This window comes from Halichoerus grypus, chromosome 2, assembly GCF_964656455.1.
Source record: "Halichoerus grypus chromosome 2, mHalGry1.hap1.1, whole genome shotgun sequence".
Lineage (NCBI taxonomy): Eukaryota > Metazoa > Chordata > Mammalia > Carnivora > Phocidae > Halichoerus > Halichoerus grypus.
The window spans coordinates 205,222,497-205,243,719 of NC_135713.1; the positions used below are offsets into that span (position 1 = coordinate 205,222,497).

General features: G+C 61.0%; 1 protein-coding gene across 6 annotated transcripts in view; it reads left to right on the plus strand.

Moving 5' to 3' along the window:
* Window positions 1-21,223, plus strand: part of SEPTIN9 (septin 9) — a 151,597-nt gene that overhangs the window by 124,430 nt on the left and 5,944 nt on the right. For all 6 annotated transcript variants that reach the window (XM_036110441.2, XM_036110443.2, XM_036110442.2 and 3 more), the window contains 7 exons: window positions 14,846-15,037; window positions 17,477-17,605; window positions 17,991-18,072; window positions 18,385-18,522; window positions 19,226-19,343; window positions 20,241-20,336; window positions 20,631-20,727. In XM_036110441.2, the coding sequence (XP_035966334.1) occupies window positions 14,846-15,037; window positions 17,477-17,605; window positions 17,991-18,072; window positions 18,385-18,522; window positions 19,226-19,343; window positions 20,241-20,336; window positions 20,631-20,727 (852 nt within the window). The remainder of the gene's footprint in view (window positions 1-14,845; window positions 15,038-17,476; window positions 17,606-17,990; window positions 18,073-18,384; window positions 18,523-19,225; window positions 19,344-20,240; window positions 20,337-20,630; window positions 20,728-21,223) is intronic.

The window sequence follows — 21,223 nt, forward strand, 5'->3', positions numbered from 1 at the left end:
TGCACAGCTGGTTCTGGTACCGGTGGTCCCACGTCCGGGAGGGGATGCTGCGTGGATTTTCCCTTGTCCCTCCTGCCCAGAGACCTGGGGTGAGCCGAGTGCGCCCTCTGTGGTTGCTGATTGCTGCATGCTTATTCCCACTGTCCCCTCTCTTCAGGGTGAGGCTTAGGGCCTCCTTCTGTATTAAAGGGCCCCGCTCCTAGTCCACTCTGACTTGCAGGCTCCAGCCTGGGCCACTGAGGGCCCTTTTTTCTGAGATTAACGGTGAGTCCTCATGAGCACAGCTGGTGCAAGCAGCAGAGAGGGCGAGTAGGAAGTCACGGGGCGAGGAGCCCGTCGGCCCCCCACTCCCTGGGCCGCAGAGCTGGAGCAGTGCTGGGAGCTGGCCGTGGACGCGGACCCGGTCCTCATTGTCGTTTATTGGGGAGCCCTCACGGGTCACCCGCTACGTTGTTGTTCACAGCTTTGTTGAGATAGCATTCACACACCGTGAAGTTCACTCTTCCAAAGTGTACAATTCAGCGGTTTTTAATGCATTTGCAAAGTCATGCAGTTATCAGCACTAATTCCAGAACATTCTTGTCACCTCAGAAGAGACTCTGTACCCATTAGCAGCGACTCGCTCCTCAGCTCCCTGCCCGCGGCCCCGGGCAACACCGATCTGCATTTGGTCTCCGTGAATTCACCTGTTCTGGATATTCTCCTTAAGTGGAGTCCCATGCATCTGGCTCACGCGGTGCGATGTCTTCAAGTTTCGCGCCGTGGCAGGTGCCAAAGTTTCATTCCTTTTCGTGGCTGGATAGTACTCCACGCGATGGCCACATTGCGTTCTGTTTATGCGGGATGCGCCCGCGTTTTCACTATCGTGAATCATGCCGCCGTGCACATGGGTGCCCGGGTCTTGGGGTGGGTGTGTGTTTTCATTTCTCTTGGGGACCTGCCTGTAGCCTGGTAGGTAGTTGGCTCGCCAGCGCCGGGTGGGGGTGTGCTGTGCGTCCTGCCTGGCCCCCAGTCCCTGTGCCTTTCTTGCGTTTTCCCCCATGACATGTCTTGAATCCGTGTCTGGACAGTTCTCCAGGGGTGCAGGGCCGGCTCAGTGGGACATGGTGACTGGGCCTGTGGGTGGGTTTGGGGGTCGGTGAGGGGGCACAGAGGGCCATTCGGGTCTGCAGCTGAGCACTGGTGCTGGCTTCTGGCTCCCTTCGCCTGCACAGGGGGCCCAGAACTAGGCAGGAGGCGCAAATGGAAGGTCTGCGTGTCCTCCCTCCCGGGCCATAGGGAAGCTGCAGCCGCGCTCCTGGGGGGGGGCGGGGAGGAAGTGGGTGGAGGGGAGTGGCTGGGCTGTGTGTACCCCCCCGCCCAGGAAGCCGGGGGAACTGACTGGGGTGTGGGAGCGGCCTTTCTTTTTCCTGAGAGAACGCGCTCCCCCTGCCCCCACCCGCCGTGGCCCCAGGGAGACTCTTCCTTCCCGGGAGGGTGGGAAGTGCAGGGCGCTGCCTCTGGGATCCCAAGGGGGGGCGCGGGTGGCGGTGGTGGGAGCATCTGCCCGGCGTCACACACGGAAAAGTTAGGCTCAAACGAACGTGTCCGTGTCCATTGTCATCTGAAACCACCACGTGAACACACAAGGCGAAGGCCCTTTGTCCCACCCGCCCCCGGGAGCCTGCCCCCCCTCCCCCTGCCCCTCAGCCCGAGGTGAGGGCACCGGGAAGGGCCCGGTTGGCGGGGTTGGCTGGGTTGGCGGGGCTGGGAGGCGATGAGCAGGCAGTCAGGCCGGGGCCAGGCTCCCCGCCCCCCTTCTTCTCCTCCTCTGGCCGCGGCTGGAGGGGCCGCCGCTGCTCGCCAGTTCGCAGGCAGAAATTACCATATGAATGTGGCTCCTTCCCGGAGCCGCGGCCGAGGGACCTGGGAGGGGACGGGCTCCCACCCCCAGGGCCTCCAGGTTCTGCGCCTGCGGTGTCCTCCATCAGGCAGAGGAGGCCGACGACATTTCCGATCCGCAGGCAGGTACCCCCCGGGGTGCGGAGGGCGCAGGCAGGCTGGGGTCTGCCGGTGGGTGGGGTCCCGCGAGGCGGGGACCCCGCCGACGGGCACACTTCCTCGCTGTACTTTCTTCTGTCGTAACTTGCGTAAGGACACAGTACCGTGGTGGTGGTTCTTTCGGTCTCGTGTCAAGAGTCGCAGCTAATTACCGCAGGAAATGTGCAATCCAAGGAGGGACTGAAGTGCCCGTGCACAGCCCAGCCCTGGGGGTCAGCGCTGCTCTGGTGGTCCACGGCCCCTTGTGTCTGAGCCCCTGGCCGAGCCCCTGATGGTGTCTCAGTTAATAAATTCTCATTGCCAGTTGTCCCAACCGCTCTTCAGTTTGGGCTGGAGGTATGTCACATCGAACAGCTGGGCCAAAGATTCAGGGACGGCAGGAAAAGTCACTCTGGAGCTATGCAACTCACTGGCAGACCCCAGCTCCCAGGGGCTGATCTTCGGGGTTGCCCAGTGACCCATGGCCTGGTCTCCCCACATAGGGGAGCCGCTTGGCACCGTGGCAGTGGCCAGGCCGGCTACAGCTGGGGGGGGCAGCTCAGGGCAGTGGCCAGGGTGGCCCCAGGTGTTCTGCTCTGAGCCCCTGCGTGCTGGCCTGCCCTGCCTGCCCCAGGCTCTGCCTCTGCTGTGCCCCTAGGAGAGCCCCGCCGCCTGGTGGGTGAGGACGGGGCTAGGGATCGGGAAGGACACAGGCCACCAGGCCGCCCAGTGTCCGCCCACCTCTCCTCCTCAGCAGGCGCCCTTCCCCCCACCGTTTCCTGAGCAGAATTTCCTGAATGGGTAGGAGCCGTCCCCGGAAGTGCATCCATCCATCCTTCCTCTTGGGTGCTCCTTGACTCCAGAGGACTATGGAAGCTGGAAATGGTTAACATCCAACTCACATGCTGCCACACACTGAAAGCCGCGGGGGAGTCCGTGGGAAAGGATGCAGGCCAGCACTTTGGGGGCCAGGGCGGGAGAGGCGCCACCTGGGTTGGCGGGGGAGCAGTGGCCGGCCCCCCACGATGTTCTGGGAAGAGAGGAGGGCGGGAGGAAGGGCAGCGAGCTCCCTATTCATTCAACAACCTGGGGGAACAAGGGAGGTTTCTCCAGGAGCAGGGGGCGGGGAGAACCTCTCTGAGGAGCCTTGTTTGCAGAGCTGATAAGGAGCCAGGGAGACGGGCCATGCACCCAAGCTGGAGAGCTGGGCATGGGCCCGTATTTTATGAACGACAACTTAGAGCATTGACTGTGCGCCTCATAAATAATCTTGATTCTCATAACGCTCTTGGGAGGCAAGTGTTATTATTCCAATTACACAAAAGAAAATGGAGGCACAGAGAGGTTAATACTTGCTCAGGGTCACACAGCGAGTGCAGTGGGGGGTACCAGTCAGTCAGCAGCAGTATTCGAAGTAGACAGAGGTTGGCATTTAATGCACAGAGGATGGGCAGTCGCCTGGGGAGAGTAGAGTGTCCAGCCGGGGACCAGGACTGATTCTGCGGGTGGAGGAGGGGCTAGCAAAGAGCCTTAGCCCCATTAGCCTCAGACGGAGGAGGCAAAGCAGTAGAGGCCCGGACGGAAGCCCAGAGAAGAGAGCGTTTCGGGAAAGGAAAGGCTGGGGTGGTCAGGGCGCATTCCCTGTAGCTTGGGGTGAGGGGTGACCCCTAAGCACTTGGCTCTGCGAGGCCTGGCGGCTGTGTCTACTCAAAACCCCAAGCCCAGAGTGCACCCAGACTTCGTGCCACAGCGCAGACGGGAAGATGGACCATACCTGCGTCTTTCTCTCTGCTCTGTGACACAGCACTGGGCACTGGGGTGTCTGCACCCCGCCCATGGCCAGCATCCCCCCCCCCGCCAGGCAGTGCTTCAGAGGTGGTGGAAGTGAGCTGTCCTTGCACATGGCTTTTTCCTGGGAAGGGCCTGGGTAGAGGGGTGGGTGTGTTTCCGAGACTCCTTGGATAGGCGGGCATTCCATCCCACGTTCCCTTCAGAGAGCATGTGACCTTAGGGTGGGTCCTCAGATTGCAAAGGGTCGTTCTTTGGTTTATTCACTGGGTGAGTGGCTCCTGTGGGCGAGCAGGGGCTGGAAGGGGCAGGGGGGCAGGGAGCAGTGGGGTCTTGAGGACATGAAGGGTTAGGGTAGGCTGAGGGAGCTGTGGAAGGGTCCTTGCTGATCCCCAGGCCCTGAACCCACTGCTTCCAGGGCCCCTGCCCTCCTGAGCAGGACGGACCCAGCGGTGGGAGAGCAAATGACTCCAGCTCTCTTGACCCCCCTCAGCCCAGAGCTGGAACTGCAAACGGATGCGTGACTTGATTCAAGGTGGTCCGGAGCTGCTGACCCCGCCCCGCCTGTCCCCCACCCTTCCTGGACCCTCAGCCCATCGGCCGGTGGTATGAGCTGTCCATCTCCCTGCTTCGGGGGTCATCTGGCCAGGCTTCTCTTCTGGCCCAGGAATGTGCCCCTCCCTGCTCAGCCCCCCTCCCAGGCTCTGCCTTTGCCTTCCTGAAGTCTGCTCTGGGCATGAGGTCGCCTTAGGTAGCACCCCCATCACCCCACCCCACCACAGGCCTGACCAGAACTGCACAGATGCGAACTGTTTCATAACTTTTGGGGGGGTGGTGAATTTTGATATCTTTTTCTAGTAGCCCCTGGGCGGGCGGGGGTGCCCTGTTGCACCCAGGGAACCCTGTCTGCTTTTTGTTTTCTCAGATGACCTCATCAGCTGGGGAGGAACCCCCAGTGCCCCCAGCCTCTGTCCGGTCTTACCCCCAGCTCTGGGGAGCATCTGCTGACAGTCTTGCTGATAGAAGAGGGGGAAGGGGAGGCCTCACCGCCCCCCCCTTAGGGGGACATCCCTGATAAGAGGAAATTCCACGCTGTGACAAATGGCCAGTTTCCACCCATCCACGGGGAGGATCTTTTCTTTCTCTTTTTAACTTGGCAAATATTTGCCAAGAACTAACGGAATCTCTGTGGTCAGCTGGCCTCTTCGGACCTGGTGGGCGGGCTGGCTGGGGCTGGATTCTGCATTTGCTTTGGGGTGGGGGCCCATCATGCTGGAAGGTTCTCTGGGGTGGGAGAAGGCTGTGGGGAGGCCACAGTCCCTGATCCTGTGAGGCCAGTGGGTGGTGGAAAACGGAATAATAAATAAGTCCTTGGTGCAGGAAGTCGGAGGGCTCATCCCTGGCCCTGGCTGCCTGTCATTTCTGCAGCCTGCTTTTTAGGAAGCGAATATGGGCTTGCAGGTCAGAGCCTGCTCTAAGCGAAGTCTCCGTGGGGCCACCGAGCCTGGCCGAGAGTCCCTGGAAGGAGGAGGCCGGGCTGCAAATAAAGAACAGAAGAGGGCCTCTTCCAGAAGGGGTGGGGTGGCCTGGTGAGAGGTGGCCGCTGTCCAAATCTGTCTCAGGCCAATGGAAACGAAGAGCTTCTTGAGATTCCTTCCTGCACAATTGAGGAGAAGCTTGCTTTCACGCGTTTGGCGGGAGCAAGGCCGAGGAGCCTTGGCGGGCAGTAGGAGCGGGGATCCCCCCCTCCCCGCCTTTGGGGCGCCTCCGGCCCCTGAAGGAATGAATGAATGAATCGGATGGGGATGGCATTCTCTCTACTGTGTCCCCTGCCAGGTCCGCAAAGGGCACGGGGTCCTGGGAGATCATGATTCATGCACACTCCCACCGGGTCTCCTCCGGAGAACTGCAACTTCCCTTCCGCCTCCTCGGAAAAGGGAAGGAGCCCGGAGCGGGAGAAAAATGCAGCCCTTTGCATTTGCAAATCCCTCCTTTCTCCAGAGAGGCACGAGCCTTTGTGCTCCTTTTCTAAGCCCAGTTTCAGGCCAGAGGGCAAAGTCTCAGATTTCTGGCATCCCGGTTCCTGACCAGACTCTGACGAGATGCTTCCTGCCTCGTACAAAGTGTGAAGTGTAATTTGATTTGCAATTACTTATCGAATTAGAGGAGGCATGTGTGCTTTTGAAATTCAGTCCTCGATTCCTGCCCGCACAAATTTGCAAAATTTGGTCATTTATATTCAGTGTTTACGTCTTTAGAAGGGAACAGGAAGTTCCCCGGCGACATTCATGGAGAGCTTGTAGCGGCTTGGGTAGGTGAATGGTGGACAAGGAGAAAGGAGCAAGGAGTGGAGTAAATGAGAAGAGGTCCTGTTTTCAAAGCCTTTCAGGGAGTGAGGCCCTGCACCCTCCCCGCCCACCCCCGGTAGTACACGTTGCTGGTTCTCCAAGGTCCTCCCTGCTGCAGCTCAGGGAGGGAGACCCCCTGGCCGTGAATCATTTGCTGAATGAATCTGTATTGTGGTCCTGGTCTCCTAGGACCCTGTGATCTTGTTTTTTTCCCCCCAAAGATTTTGTCTAATTTTTTGACAGTACAAGCAGGGGGAGCAGCAGAGGGAGAGGGAGAAGCAGGCTCCCCGCTGAGCAGGGAGCCCAGTGCGAGTCTTGGGATCATGACCTAGGCCCAAGGCAGACGCTTAACTGACTGAGCCACCCAGGCGCCCCAGAACCCGGGATCTTCTTCCGCAGTTATTGTTTATAGCTATTTCTTTAACATCTTGTTCCAGAGCAGCTCCTTATGTGTGTGTCTGGTCCCCAGCCCCACTGACTTCCCCAAGTTGGCTAACAATAGCATTCCCCCCGCCCCCCGCCACTTATAACCAGAAGTGGGGAGTCATCTTTGAGGCCCCTGTGAATTTGTCGGCTTAGCCTGGGACCACCTCCAGGAGGTGGAGTTTTAGGATGAGAATGGGCATTTTGCTCTCTGCGCGGATGGACCATCGGGAGCTTTGGTGGGGCCTCTGGCGTGAGACCTCCGCTGCACCAGGGTTTGTGTACTTCGGCCCCCCTGCCCTGGGAGTTCTGCGGCCTGGAGAAGGCCCCTGGAATCTGGCACCCCCATTCTGGGCCCTGCAGCTGCTGTCGAGGAGCTTGGCCAGCCAGGCCTTTAGGTGATTTTCTCCCAGGTTATGGGGGCTAAAGTGCTAAGCCCCTTGATAGGCCTGGGGCTTCCCTAAACGGGAATCCCTTTCCCATCAGATGGGATGGGCATCTCCTGGCAGCTCCTGGGGAGAGAGGGGCGAGAGTTCCAGGCCTCCCGTCCCTGCCCCCGCAGCATACACCGTCTGGGTCTTCGCTGGAGGACCTGGCCCGTGGAGTCCCCCTGCCCGAGTTCAAATCCTGGCTCGGCCATGCACTAGCTCTGGATCCCTATAGAAGACCAAAGCGCTGTGGGCCTGTTTCCTCCTCCGTGACGTGGGGACAGTAACAGTATCTGGCTGAGCAGGCTGTTGGGCCGGTCGTGAGGTAGCGCACGCGTGACGTCTAGAAGCGCCTGGTGCGCCGCGAGCCCCCGCTAGACGTTGGCTGTTGTGATCAGCGTCAGGCCTGTGCTGTTCTCTCATTTGTTCAACAGACGTCAAGTCTTGGACCTGCCATGTGCCGGTGCTGTTCTGAACGTGGCGGATGAGGGCTCTGGCTTCGTGACTGGCCCGTGGAGGGGGAGACGTGGGAGGGAGAGAACCCTGCGCACGTCATAACGCAGCCACTGTGGAAACTGCTGGAACGCAGAGTGCAGGCTCAGCAGGGGAGCCGCGGGGACGAGCCAGTGTGGCGCCCAGGCCAGGGCCTGCAGGAGTGCAGGCACCCGGGGAGGTTCGACGGGAGGGCAGGAGCAGCTCTGGCCACTGTCCCCCCAGCACTCCCTGCATCGGGGCCTCGCCCGCCTTGAAGAAGCCTCTTTGTGGGGGACAAGGAGCATCAGCCACCTGTGTCAGGGCCACGGGCTCGGGTGCCCCGACGGGGTCTGCAGATGTCCCCTCGGCCTGCACGGCAGAGTCTGTGCCGTGGTCCCAGAGGGTGGACTCCAGGCAGCTGGGGGGTGGGGAGCAGCCCCAGAGCCCTCTCCTGTGGGCATCCTTACGCTGTGCGCTCAGACTGACTACTGGCACCACCTCAGCTAGGGTGGGCTGGGAGACGGAAGGCAGTTTTCTCCCAGAGAGGCCTTGGGGCGGGAAGAGAAGAGGCCCTGCTGGACCCTGGTGCCCCAGGAACCCCATCATCTGGCCCCCGAGTGGGTCTACCTGGATCTGCTTGGCGACTCTGGTTCCCTTCGTGGGCCCGTCAGGTAGCCTGCTAGGCATCTGCGGACCGGTTGGCCTTGCTTTCTGCTCAGGCGCTGTGGGTGGGTGGTGATTGAGCAAAGCATGTTCAGACAACAGTGTCCGAGTCCCCAGGCTCTGAGAGCCAGGCATGGAGAGGATTGGGGTGAGCGAGGGCAACGGCATTGGCTTGACCCCGAGAGCGCTGTCCTAGGGCCTGTTCTGACGCTGGTACCACGTGGCTGCTGTCCTGCTGGGAGCAGAGTCAGGCGAGGGCCCAGGGCAGATGAGACTGATGCTCGGGGAGGGTGGCACTCGTGGGGACATTGCTGGGACGCAGAGCAAGGCAGCAACACAAACAGGGAGGCGGCACGCCAATACGGGGGACCCCTGGGTGTTGGGTTCCAAGTCCGGCCACTCACACTCCATCCCAGCTCCAGAGCATCCTACCCAATAGCTGGCTCCTCTCTGGGGGCTGCCTCCCAGCCAGGGGAGCACCCCACAGCCCCAGGCCCAGCGAGCTACAGCGGCAGTCTGATCCCATCATCCTTGGCAGGCCCTGGGTCAGGGGAGAATTGGTCACTTGGGGCAGAAGGCCACAGAGGGGGCTGGCTCGGGGCTGTGAATTACGGCCCCCGCTGCGGGCACACAAAAGAGCCAGGTCGCCAGGTGGGGCTGGGTGGAGCCCTGCACTTCCTTCTTGCTTTAGGACCCTGCCACCCAGCTCCTGAGAAAAGGCCTGTGCTGAAGGAGGGGGCAGGCCGCATCAGGCCACCTGCCACCTGCCTGTGGGGGGTGGGGGCTCTCCCACAGGGCTCGAAATGGGGACCTGCAGAGAGGAATTGCCCTTTCTGGGAGCCACAGGGCTGCTGACTCCGGGGCACCACCTGGCAGCACTGGGGCTCCCGACCTCAGGCCTGAGCGTGGCGTCTGGGCCTCAGCCGTCCTGTGAGCCATAGAGCCAGCTGGTGGGCACTCGTGGGCACAGTCGGATTTTTTCCAGTCCAGCTCCACTGGCAGCCTCCACTTTTCTTTCTTAATATGACAGCTTTATTGAGATGACAGTCCCCACACCAGACGATCCACCCATTCAGGGTGAGCAATTCAGTGGCATTTTTTCCGGGTGGTGTTCAACCGCCCCCTCTGTCTGGTTCCAGAGCATTTTCATCACCCCAAAAGGAAACCCCCTACGCGGGAAGCTCTCCCTCCCCAGCCCCCGGCGCCGCTCATCTACTTTCTGTCTCCGTGGATTTGCTGCTTCTGGACGTTTCACATCAGTGGAATCCTACATAGGTGACCTTCTGCGACGGGCTGAGTGAAACACTGAGCATCGTGGTGGCGCGGTTCATCCGTGCTGTAGCAGGTGGCGGGACGTCGCTGCTTTGGATGGCCAACGTCCCATGCTGGGGGTGCACCACCTGTCGTTCGTCCGTTCCTCTGTTGGTGGAGATCGTGGATGCTTCCTGAGCGCCACTCTCTGGGCTAGGAGTTAGGGACGCCACCGAGCAGGCCAGTGTCAGGTTCAAGGGGCTTGCCGAGGAGAGCCGCGGTGGGGGGCGGTGGTCAGGAACCACGGGGCCCATTTTCCGCCCAGGTGGGCAGTGCTGCTGTGGCAGGGTGTGGGCCCTGCTCAGGGCCACGTGGAGCCACGGCCGGCAGCCGAGGCCCCTGGCACCCACCGTGCAGTCCAGAGAAGCACCGAGCCTTGCTCTGACGGGAGGATGACCGTGGCAGTTACTGTGCCTCTCTGAGGGTCACCTGGGTTCTGTTAATAATTAGGCTGGGCACCCCACAAGAATTCAGAGCGGGGACTCAGACCCTTGCAGAGCCGTGTTCACAGCAGCATCATTTACAAAAGGGGGAAACAGCGCAAGCGTCCACTGGCGGATGCACAATAAACAGTGGAATGTTATGCAGACGTGAAAAGGAAGGACATTCCGGCGCCTCCTGCAACACGCATGTGCCGTGAGGACGTCAGGCTCGGCGACAGAAGCCGGACACGGAGGACAGGGCTGCGTGAGGTCCGTAGACCAGTCAAATCCACAAAGTCAGAAGGTCGACTAGAGGCCACCGGGGGAGCGGCAGGGGAAGTTACAGGTCGGTGGGCGCGGTTTCTGTCGAGGGTCGTGGAAACATTCTGGAGGTAGATGGTGGTGGCCATCGTGGATGGGCTGCAGGCCACGAAACAGACACCGAAACATGATTTAAAATGGTCGAAACTTTATGTTATGTAAATGTTACCACAACCAAGAGGATAATTAGGCTGGAGGAAGGTATAGGCCAGTGTGTAGGGTCATCCCAGCCTGGGTGGTCTCGGGCCTTCCTTCCTTGGGAGAGGTTGGTGGCCTGGCAGGCAATGACGTCACCCTGGGCCTGAGAGCCTTGGGGGGGGGAGAAATTGTTGACCCAGGGCTGCTGGGGAGGGACTGCACGGGGGCCCACACCCCCAGAGCAAACCGGCATCCTCTCCTCTGAGGAGGGGAAGGACGGGCTTGGCAGTTTGCCCTCTCTCCACATTGCCTTGCCCGAGAGGCAGGCAGAAACAGTGAGAGAAGGCAGGCAGTGCTGTGTGACCATGAGTAAATTACTTAACCTCTCTGAACCTGAATTTTATACTTTTAAAAAATGGGGCTCCCTTGGGGCACCTGGCTGGCTCAGTTAGTGGAGTATGTGACTCTCGATCTCGGGGTTGTGAGTTCAAGCCCCATGCTGAGTGTAGAGATTACTTAAAAAGTGACTCTTTTTTAAAAATGGGGCTTGGGGCGCTTGGGTGGCGTAGTTGGTTGGGTATCTGACTTTTGGTTTCGGCTCAGGTCGTGATCTCAGGCTCCGCGCCCAGAATGGAATCCGCTTGGGATTCTCTCTCTCCCTCTGCCCCTCCTGCTCATGCTCTCTCTCAAATAAATAATCTTTAAAAAATGGGGCTCCCTCTTGTTCTCTTTAGCTGATGAGGGTGCAGAGAGTGTCATCTGGGACATAAATGTGAAACTTTCTTTTCTGTGAGGAACATCCCTTTGCTATTAATAGCATCTCATGAGCTCGGGGACAGTCAGGAGGGAGCAGAGGCAGATGCCTTCCGGGCGCTGCTGGAAGGATGCCCCGTCGCTGTCCAAATTCAGGTGTGGGGCCATGGGAAAGAGTGTGAGGCCCCAGCCCCAGGGAGAGGTCAGTGGGGGAGGTGGACTGGATGCAGGTCTGACCATTTTCTTGGTGGGGCTGTGGGCCAGCCTGGGACCGCAGAGTCCTCCACCCAGCCTGCACCGAGGGGACACTCCCAAAACCCCAGTCATTCCGTGAGTCTTGATTGAGTGTTCCGTCCCTGTACAGCTCTGGACGTAGAGGGGGGATCCACCCAGGCCAGCTGCCATGCTCCCTGGGGTTCACGGTGTGTCTGGGGGGGACATGGACGGTAATCACACGGCACAGCAGTGAATGTGAGGCTTCGGGGTTGAATAAATGCCGTGAAGGTCATCGCATGTTGGCCTGGCTGCTTCTGATGGCGTTTCAGGGGAAAAAAAATCTGGGGACCTCATTTTCCCCATTTACAAAAGAAGTAGGTTGAACTAGATTTCTGTGCTGTCCAGTATCTTTACCGTTTGCCCTGGGTCCCTTTTTAAATGTAAATTAATTAAAATTAAATACAATGAAAAATTCAGTTCCTCAGTTGGACCGGCTATTTCCAGCTCAGAAGTCACGTGTGAAAACAGGTGGCAGTTGCTCAAAAAATTAAAAATACGAATGCCGTATGACCCAGCGATCCCACTGCTGGGGAGGTACCCAGAAGAATTGGAAGCAGGGTCTCGAGGTATTCGCACACCTGTGTTCATAGCAGCGTTACTCACAAGAGCTAAAACACAGAAGCAACTCAGGCGTCCATCGAGGGACGAATGGACGCGCAGAATGTGCTCTGGCCACACCAGGGACTCTCAGCCTTAAAAAGGAAGGACATTCTGATACCTGCTACAACGTGCGTGAACCTTGAGGGCATGCTGTTAAGTGAAATAAGCCAGCCCCCAAAGGACAAATGCTGGAAGATTCCTCTTTTTATGGGGGTCCCTAGCCAGATTCACAGGGTAGAATGGAGGCTGCAGGGGCGGGGTGGGGGGTAGAGTTTGTGTTTAATGGGGAGAGAGTTTCAGTTTTGCAAGACAGAAAGCGTTCTGGAGATTGGTTGCACAACAGTGTGAATGTTCTTGAAACCACTGAACTGTGCACTTAAAATGGTTGATGGTAAATTTCATGTTATGTGTATTTTACCACAATTAACAAAAGAGTCCCATGTGGCCGCCATATTTTAGACAGTGTGGGCATGGGGTCTTTCCATCATAGAAGTCCTTCGGGACGGTGTTGGAGGAGATGGTCTCTGTGGTCCCTGCCAGCCGGCCGGAGCAGCCAGGGGTCCTGCAGCCAGGGCCCTGGTGGCTCTCTGTGGAAAGCGAGAGTTTTCAGAGAAAGTGTCTCCGGGCAAGTTTGCGTGATGGGGCCTCTGCTTTTCCCGCGTGGAGGTCCTGCCTCCTGGCCGGGCAGAGCGCAGAGCGGGGCTCTAGCATCACCGCTGGTACCCTCCGGGCAGGGAGAGGAGGGGCTTGCAGGAAGGGACCCCCACCTGTGCAAAGGCCAGGCCCTTCCCTCAGTCGGTGGGAAGGATGGGGCTTGTTGTGCTTTTATTGTTATTTCTCAAGCAGGGTGCTGGTGGGCAGGATGTTTGCTTTGTGGTTTGAGTTTCTGCAGTGGATGTTGGTGCCTAGGGGGTGGGGGGCAGCTGGAGCAGAGGAGGGAGTGGAGGGGGGTTCCAGGGGCCTTGGTGCGCCTCCCCCTCCCCCCAGTTTGGCTCAGAGGGGGTGAGGGATGGATGTGGGAGTGGGCGGGGGGTGGCCCAGGCCCGGACCGAATGGCTCCCAGACCCTCAGGCAGATGGAAGCAATTTTCGGTCACGTGGGGCGGGCTGAGCTGCTGGCCTGCAAGACAAGGCCCCATGTCTGTCTCCAGGAAGCAGCCCCACAACCACATGTTCAAGGCCAGATGCGGCGCTTGTCTTTGTTTATTTAAAGATGCTGGAGCTCGGGGACAGTCAGGAGGGAGCAGAGGCAGATGCCTTCCGGGCGCTGCTGGAAGGAGGCCCCATCGCTGTCATCGCTGCCTCCTGGGTCCCTTGCCTGTCCCCGGCCTGGGAGCGGGGGTGGGCAGCGGGGACCCGTGACGGTCCCTAGTGCTTTTACGTGGGCTCTGTTATTTGCTTGACCCCCAAGTCTGTGAAGTAGGAATTATGGCGCTTTGTCAGGCTGAGCAAACGGGGAAGTTGAGTGACATTGTGCTGCGACGTTGTATGGAGAAACCACCCACACTCCGATTTCTGGAATTTATCAGCTGATCATCCTCCTTCTGGAAGGAGAAGGTGCTGGCCCCCACGGTCGGTTCCCTCTGACACTCCTGCAAAGCAGAGGTGTGGCCGCGGAGGTGGGAGCTGGCTGGGCCCGCTGGGGTTTGGCACCGGGGTTTGGTTGCAGGGGAGAGTCCAGTCACTTCCCCAGGAAGTGGAAACAGTTTACCTGTCCTGTGTCCTGCTGCACGACCCTGCGCCCCCAGGGCACACCCGGGAGAGGGGGTTCTGGGGCTGATGCCCAGGGAACCAGCCAGCCCCTCCCCGAGGGGGCCCAGGGAGATGTCAAGATGCACCATGTGCTTTCTTCCCGTGAGCATCCCTGGGAGGTGGGAGGGAGCTGACCGTTCTTCTCAGTGGTCGAGGGCAGGGAAGGCCGCCAGGGGAACTGAGGGGCTGGCCGAGGAGAGGTGTGGTCAGGCAAGTGTGGTGTGTCTAGGGGTGCGCCGGGTCCTGGCCGATGTGCTCCTGCCAGGCCCTGGTAGGGACCCATGCTCTCCTGAGCACCCTGACCAGCTCCACTGGGGGAGTGCCCCTCATGTCCCCCCTGGGTGCCTCTGGCCGCCCCTTCGCTAGGCTTCTGACCTGGGCATGTGGACTCCTCGGGGCAGCCAAGGGAGGAAGGGAGGAAGGTTGATCTGCAAACTGCAGAAGCTTGAGTTGTTTCTAGAAGCTCGGTCCCGTTTGCCCATCCGCAGACCTGAAAGCAAAACCTGTGGGTGTGGGGCACACAGGTGCCAGGCAGAGAGAAGAACCCCCTGGCCCAGGCCAGGGTAGGGGCGGGGAGCTGGCCCAGGGCCCTGTCTGCCTGGGAACCGCTGGGCCGGGAGGAGCGTGCTCTGCGTGCGGGGCTGTTGGCGGGACCTGGGACCTCACACGCCTCACCCGGGAGCTGCCGGACAACAAATACCCGGGTCCTCCCTTCGCTCTTCGGAAGGCTGTCCTCCCCTTTGTCCTGGCTCACAGGCTGGCCCAAACACTCAGCTGTTTGGCCCCGAGGGTCCTGCAGCAGGTGTGGGGGCCCTTTGAGCCAGGTGAAGGAGGTGGAGAGGGCCCACCTGGATGCCCTGGGGTAGGGTGGAGGCTGGGAAGAGGAGGGCTGGGGTCAGCTCTGCCTTGGAGCCAAGGGAAGGACACTACCTCGTAGGCCACTGGTGGAGAGCGTGGGGCTCTGTGGGCACTGTGGGGGGGGGGGCTTTAGGTCTGGGGTGTTCTGCAGGGGTCTTGAGCCTCAGTTTCCCTGTTGGAGAAATGGGGGTGGTGGTTGGAGCCACCTGAGGATGCAGGTGCTTTGTAGACGTCAGACCCCCTGACGCCCCCCCTCCCCGGTCTCCCCACAGCCCCTGAGGCAGCTCTTGGTGGCATTGGCGACATGGCCGACACCCCCAGAGACGCCGGGCTGAAGCAGGCGCCCGCGCCCCGGAACGAGAAGGCCCCCGCGGACTTCGGCTATGTGGGGATCGACTCCATCCTGGAGCAGATGCGCAGGAAGGCCATGAAGCAGGGCTTCGAGTTCAACATCATGGTGGTCGGTGAGTGCGCGCCCCGCGCCGGGACCCCACACCGCGGGCTCTGGGGCTCAGTCTGCTCCTCTGAGAAACGGGGGTGGACACAGCTGGCCCGCAGGGCAGATGGCGCGTGGCACCATGTGTGCCCATGTGCCTGCCAGGAGGGCCCCGGCTTCCATCTGCGCCGCAGAGGGGCCTGGGCTCCTCATCGCAGGAACCCGGGACGGCCGGGCAGGTGCTCGGTGCGGCAGCTCGCTGACCAGCGGCCTCACCCCGCTGTGGCTCAGCCCTGGACTTCAGGGGTGGGGCCGGCCCCCCACGGCCAGCAGGCCCGGCTGGAGGCTTCCTGGAGGCCCCAGCAGAGCTGGAGGGACACCAGAGGAGGTCATTGATTAGCCCGGCCTTGATCAGGTTGGGGGCCAGACCTGGGGGAACACTGGGCAGCCTCTTGTTCCTGAAGCCCTTTTGGTCCTCACAGAAGCCCTGCCAAGAGGGTGCCCCACTTTGTAGGCAGCAGTGAGGCCCAGAGAGGGCACCCCAAGGACTCTGCTCACTGGGGGAGAGCCCGAGCTCTTCTCTCCCTCCTCCCTCACATAGCAGGGAGGCAGCTGGGCTGGGAGGGCGTCTGTTTGGGGGTCTGCAGACCCAGGGTGGAATCCCGGCTTTGCCCCCACTCAGCGGTGTGGTGCTTATCCTCTCTTCCCTGGGGCTTCTCCCAGTCTTGGTTTACTCATCCATAAAATGGGACCATGGGGAGGGACAAATCAGACACCGTGTGTGGCTGCCACGTGGCCACGGGCCCTGGGGAAGTGGGGAAGTCGCAGAAGCAGCAGCAGGGTTGGTAAGGATGATAATCCTACTAACGGTTTGCGCTTTAAAGTCCCCATCGGCTTCTCCCAGTTGTCCGGCGCGGTGGACAGGACGTCTGACGTAGCTCTGGGCTAACCTGGCAGGGACACAAGCAGGTGGGCTGAGGGGCACGTGGACAGCTTGGCCCCGGGATTCCCGACGTCCACCTACGGCGTCCTGGGAGCCCACGCTTTTCCTTGCAAGGTTATCAGAGTCGGAAAATTCGTGTAATTTAATTTTTTTTTTTTTTAATTTTTTTTTAAGACTTTATTTATTTGTCAGAGAGAGAGATGAGAGAGAGCAAGCACAAGCAAGGGGAGCTGCAGGCAGAGGGAGAGGGAGAAGCAGGCTCCCTGCTGAGCAGGGAGCCAGACGTGGGGCTCGATCCCAGGACCCTGGGATCATGACCTGAGCCAAAGGCAGACGCTTAACCAACTGAGCCACCCAGGCGTCCCATCGTGTAATTTAATTTTTTAAAATACATTGGCTAGCGTGGCGTAGGGCAGCTCCGGGAAGGGGTGAGGTGTTGGGGCTCCACGTGTGGGGTCGTGCCTGTGAGGCACTCCCTGTGTGGACCCCGGGGTGCAGGGTCACGGCGGGGCCCTGGAGCCAGGCTGCACGGTCCCCATCCCCACGCTGGGCTCCGTGCCGGTTTTCTCATCCATCAGAGGGGACGGTGGCGGCTCCTGGGCATGCGAGGGGGTTAAACAGCCTCACTTAGGACAGTGCCCAGCGCGAGTGTGGTGAGCACTGTGCGCGGAGTCTAGGGTTCTGCAGCGGCAGCAAGGCCAGCCGTAGATCCGTGACCTTTGTGAGCAGGAGGGGCCTTCTGGTCACAGCTGAGTCCAGCCCCCCTCCCCCCACCGTGCCTTCTGCCCTCTCCCTCCTGCTGTGGGAGGGGCTCAGTGAGGTGAGGTTTGGGCACAGCAGGGCCAGGAACACTGCTGGATCCCGGGTGCCAAGGAGCCACATAGGGGGGCGGCCTGATGCCCCGGGGGCTCGCTGGCCAGTCAGTCTCAGCAGCAGGGTCTGTGGACGTGGGGACCGGCCGCTGGCTGTTCCTGGCAGCGAGACATAGCTGCCCACCGTCTGGGGGCCCCCGTCCTGCCCCAGCAGGAACTGCCCCAGTGGCTTTTCACCGAGCCCCGTGGTCGCTCGGCTGCAGGCCTTGTATGCGGAGCGTACCAGCACTTCCAGCCTAGATGAGCCCGGTCCCAGGGTCTTGGGACCAGAACGCTGCAGCGTGGGTGGCCTAGCCGTGGTTAGACCCTGGCGGGTTTGCAGACCTCCCTCCTGTGGTCCTGGGGCTCTGTAGAGTTTTCCTTCAAACCTTATGACCCCGCTGTGTCCAACTGTGAAGAGGAGAGCTGCACTGGGGGGCCCAGCCCCCCACTCGGACTCCCCGGGGCTGCTCTGCATCTCAGCTCCTCTTGGGCCCTCTGGGTCCCGTCCTGCTCCAAGGCAGCATGGGAGCTGGGCCACTGCCTGAGCCTCCCAGCCCCTCCTGCCTCCTGACCTCCCCCACCTGGGGCCCCCACTGTGGGGTGCTGGGGGGCAGTGCCCAGGTATTGCTGAACCACAGGGCCCGCTGACTGGCTCCCATCCTGTCCCCAGGGCAGAGCGGCTTGGGGAAGTCCACCTTGATCAACACCCTCTTCAAGTCCAAAATTAGCAGGAAGTCGGTGCAGCCCACCTCGGAGGAACGCATCCCCAAGACCATTGAGATCAAGTCCATCACGCATGGTGAGTGCCGGGGTGGGCCTGGGGGTGTCGACGCGGGGTGTAGGGGTGCTGAGTCCTGAGCTGGGCAAGTTGAAACTTGGGTCAGGGATGTTCTCCAGGACCCCTACAGGCCCTGGTCCGACAGAGCCCCCTAGAGACACCTGAGTTTTCCACCAAAACCCACGGGCAGGGGCTGCCCAGGACATCTGTCACCAGCCCCTGCTGGAGGCAGGTCCTCTCCCTGGCATCACCTGGGGGGGGCCATCGCTGGTCACCCATGGGCACCCCAAGTGGGCCTCAGGGTGGGGCTGGTCCGGTTCCTACCGGGCAGGACCTAGCCCATGCCAGGTATCTGTAAGGCTCTGGGGTCTTCACCTGAGCTCGTGGGCGCTGTGATTCTGTGCAGATATTGAAGAGAAGGGCGTCCGCATGAAGCTGACAGTCATTGACACACCAGGGTTCGGGGACCACATCAACAATGAGAACTGGTAAGGGCCCGTGGGCCTGTCTCCTGGCCTGCTCTGCTGCTAAACCCTCAGAGGTCCCCCAGTCCTGGGCCAACGTACAGTTACCCTGAGAATCTTGTCGTTCCCCCCCCCCCCCGGGGTCAAGGGTCAGCATGGGAGGCTGGTTTGGGAGCTCTCAGGGAAGGCTGCGGTCTCTGCTCGGAAAGCCCCGCACCCCTGGTCGCTCTACTGGAAAGCTGAGGACCGGGCTGGGATTCGGGGGTTTGTGGCCTGCCGGCGAGGACCGGGCGGGAGCCGTCCCCCGCTGCAGGCTGATAGGGCCTCTCGCTGTAGCTGGCAGCCGATCATGAAGTTCATCAACGACCAGTACGAGAAGTACCTGCAGGAAGAGGTCAACATCAACCGGAAGAAGCGCATCCCGGACACGCGCGTCCACTGCTGCCTGTACTTTATCCCCGCCACAGGCCACTCGTAAGTGCCGCGCGGGCCGCGTCCCTGGGGCCCCAGTCCTGTGTGATCGGGTGGCTCTTTGCCGTCCAAGCTCAGACCCCGTGCCGTGTCTGTGACTGCTACTCTCGCCGTGTGGGAAGAGCGGACGCAGCTCTACTCCGGGGCGGAGGATGGTGGCCGCCGTTCAGGGGCCCTGCGATTCTGCTCCCACGCCCGCTCAGGACGGGTTTCCGGTTGGAGGCGGGTGGCACGCCAGGGCCGTGGGCCAGGTTCTGGGGACGCCCTGGACAGCAGCCTGTCCCGGAGGCTTGGCTGGGTGGGCCCAGAGCTGCTGGGTGCTTCCTCCCGCTTCTCCCTCCTTCTTCCTCCCAAGGGAAGCCCCGCAGCTGTGTGAGCAATGTCCTCTCTGAGAGGACACCTCACCCGGGACGGTGCTCAGAGCCGGCCTGGTCTCCAGCCTGCCTGTTCCTGCCCAGCCCGGTGGCGCTTCTGTCTGGGGAATGCTCTCTTCCTCTTTCCTGTCCCTTGCTCAGGGCTTGGCCGGCACGCAACCCACGGCCTTGGCCTTGCTTGCATGTCCCCACCTGGAAGCCCCCACGGGCACCCTGAGGGCCCTTTCTCAGCTCCATCCAGCCAGAGGCAGGCAGCCCTGCCACTCTCGTTCTGTCCCCATCCCTCCGACCCCCTTGGCCAAACGCTCATCATCCACGCCATTCTGTTCCAGCCTCAGGCCCCTGGACATCGAGTTTATGAAGCGCCTCAGCAAAGTAGTGAACATTGTTCCTGTCATCGCCAAGGCCGACACGCTGACCCTGGAGGAGAGGGTCTACTTCAAACAGCGGGTAGGGCTCCCCACCTCCGTCCGGGCTGTCAGATACAACATGCCAGGTCTTCCTCAGGTGGAAGGGAAAGCCCAGAGGGGGTGGTCCCCACTGAGGGGACAGGTGGCGCATCTTCCTTCCCCGCCGCCATCCATGCAGGAGGGCGTCCCCCGGGCTGCGGCTTCCTAACACGTCAGAGCCGCCTGGGCGACCAGAACAACGAGGCCCCCGGGCCCCACAGAGCCTCCACCCCGGTGGGTGAGAGCCAGGAGGCCCTTCGGTCTAATCCCCGAAGCTGCGCACGCCCCCGTCGGGCCTCGGCCCTGGGCCCGGGTGCGGGGCGTTTTCCCAGCAGGCTGAGGGGAGGACTGTGCCCTTCCCATCGTGCGTCTGTTGGAGGGAGCAGGCTGCGCGCGGCTGTGGGTCTGCACTTAGGGCAGAAATGACAGCTGTGCACGGGAGTACCCACGTGTCGGGGAGCCGGTGCCGCAAGCGGTGGTGACAGCCTGACGCAGATAGGTGCCGCTGGGCTGCAGAGGTCCCGGGCAGCATCCGGGGCCCGCCGTGACAGAGGGTTTCCGGGTGGAGCTTGAGGGACGACTCGACAACCCGGAGCTCCTGTCTCCGGGGTGTGATGGGCTAGGGAGGGAGGACAGGGAGACGCTCGGGACTCGCTCGGGACTCGCTCGGGACTGGGGTGGCTGCACGTGTCTCCTGGCAGGCAGGCCTGCAGCTGCCCCTCCTCCACTCAGGAGGCACGAGAACTGGAGTATCAGGGTCACCAGCCCTGTAGAGCCTGCCCTTGACCCCAGGCTGGGCCCCCTCACTTTCCGGAGGTCACAGCGCACGCAGACCCCGGTGGGCCAGTCCAGCTTTCTGTGTGGACGGCGCCCACATCTCTCCCCTCTGGATCCCCAGATCACCGCGGACCTGCTGTCCAACGGCATCGACGTGTATCCCCAGAAGGAGTTTGATGAGGACTCGGAGGACCGGCTGGTGAATGAGAAGTTCCGAGTGAGTGGATTGGCCAGATGCTGTTCCCAGAGGCCCCCCAGTTCCTGCTAAGGACACGGCGGGGTCTTCCAGCCCGCTCCAGTGGGCCTGGGGAGATGGGTGGGATGGCCCTGAGCCATGAGAACGTATTCTCTGGGCCGGAGGGCGTCAGAGCCCAAGTGGTCACATGTGGCTCTCTCAGGCCAAGGGTTTTTGTTCCGGGGGGCCCCGGGCTCAGGACAGCTCTTCCCCGGGGCCCAGAGAGCGGACTGGCCTTTGCACACATGTGACCAGTGCTTCCTGTCCCTCCCCCAGGAGATGATCCCGTTCGCCGTGGTGGGCAGTGACCACGAGTACCAAGTGAATGGGAAGAGGATCCTTGGACGGAAAACCAAATGGGGCACCATCGAAGGTAATCGTCAAGCTGTTGGGGCCTCCAGACAGATCAGAAAACTCAAGCTGCTTCTGCTGGCCTGGAGCTTGGGCACCAAGGCCTCAGCTGGGTGCTCCTGGGATCTCATCTGTTGCATTGCCCCACTCAGCCACTGGGAGGGGGCAGGTGGCTTGTCCAGGGCCCACAGCCATTAGCTGATGGAGCTGTGCCTTCACCCCGATCTCCTAGGGGGCAGGGAAGTAGCCAGAGAGGAAAGGAAGGAGCCATGAGGGGTCCTGCCAAGTCCTGGGTTCTGGTCCTGCTGTTTCACGGCCATGCTGTGTGACCCTGGACAAATTGCTCTACCTCTCTGGGCCTAGGACAGGGCTGGGCTATAGCTCTGTCCAGCTCTGAGAACCAGACGGCCCGCCCCTTGCACAAGTTCCCGAGACCCCCACATCTTGGTGTCTTGGGGCTGCTGTGACAAATTAGCACAGACTGGGCAGCTTGAAACAAATTTCTTCTCATAGTTCTG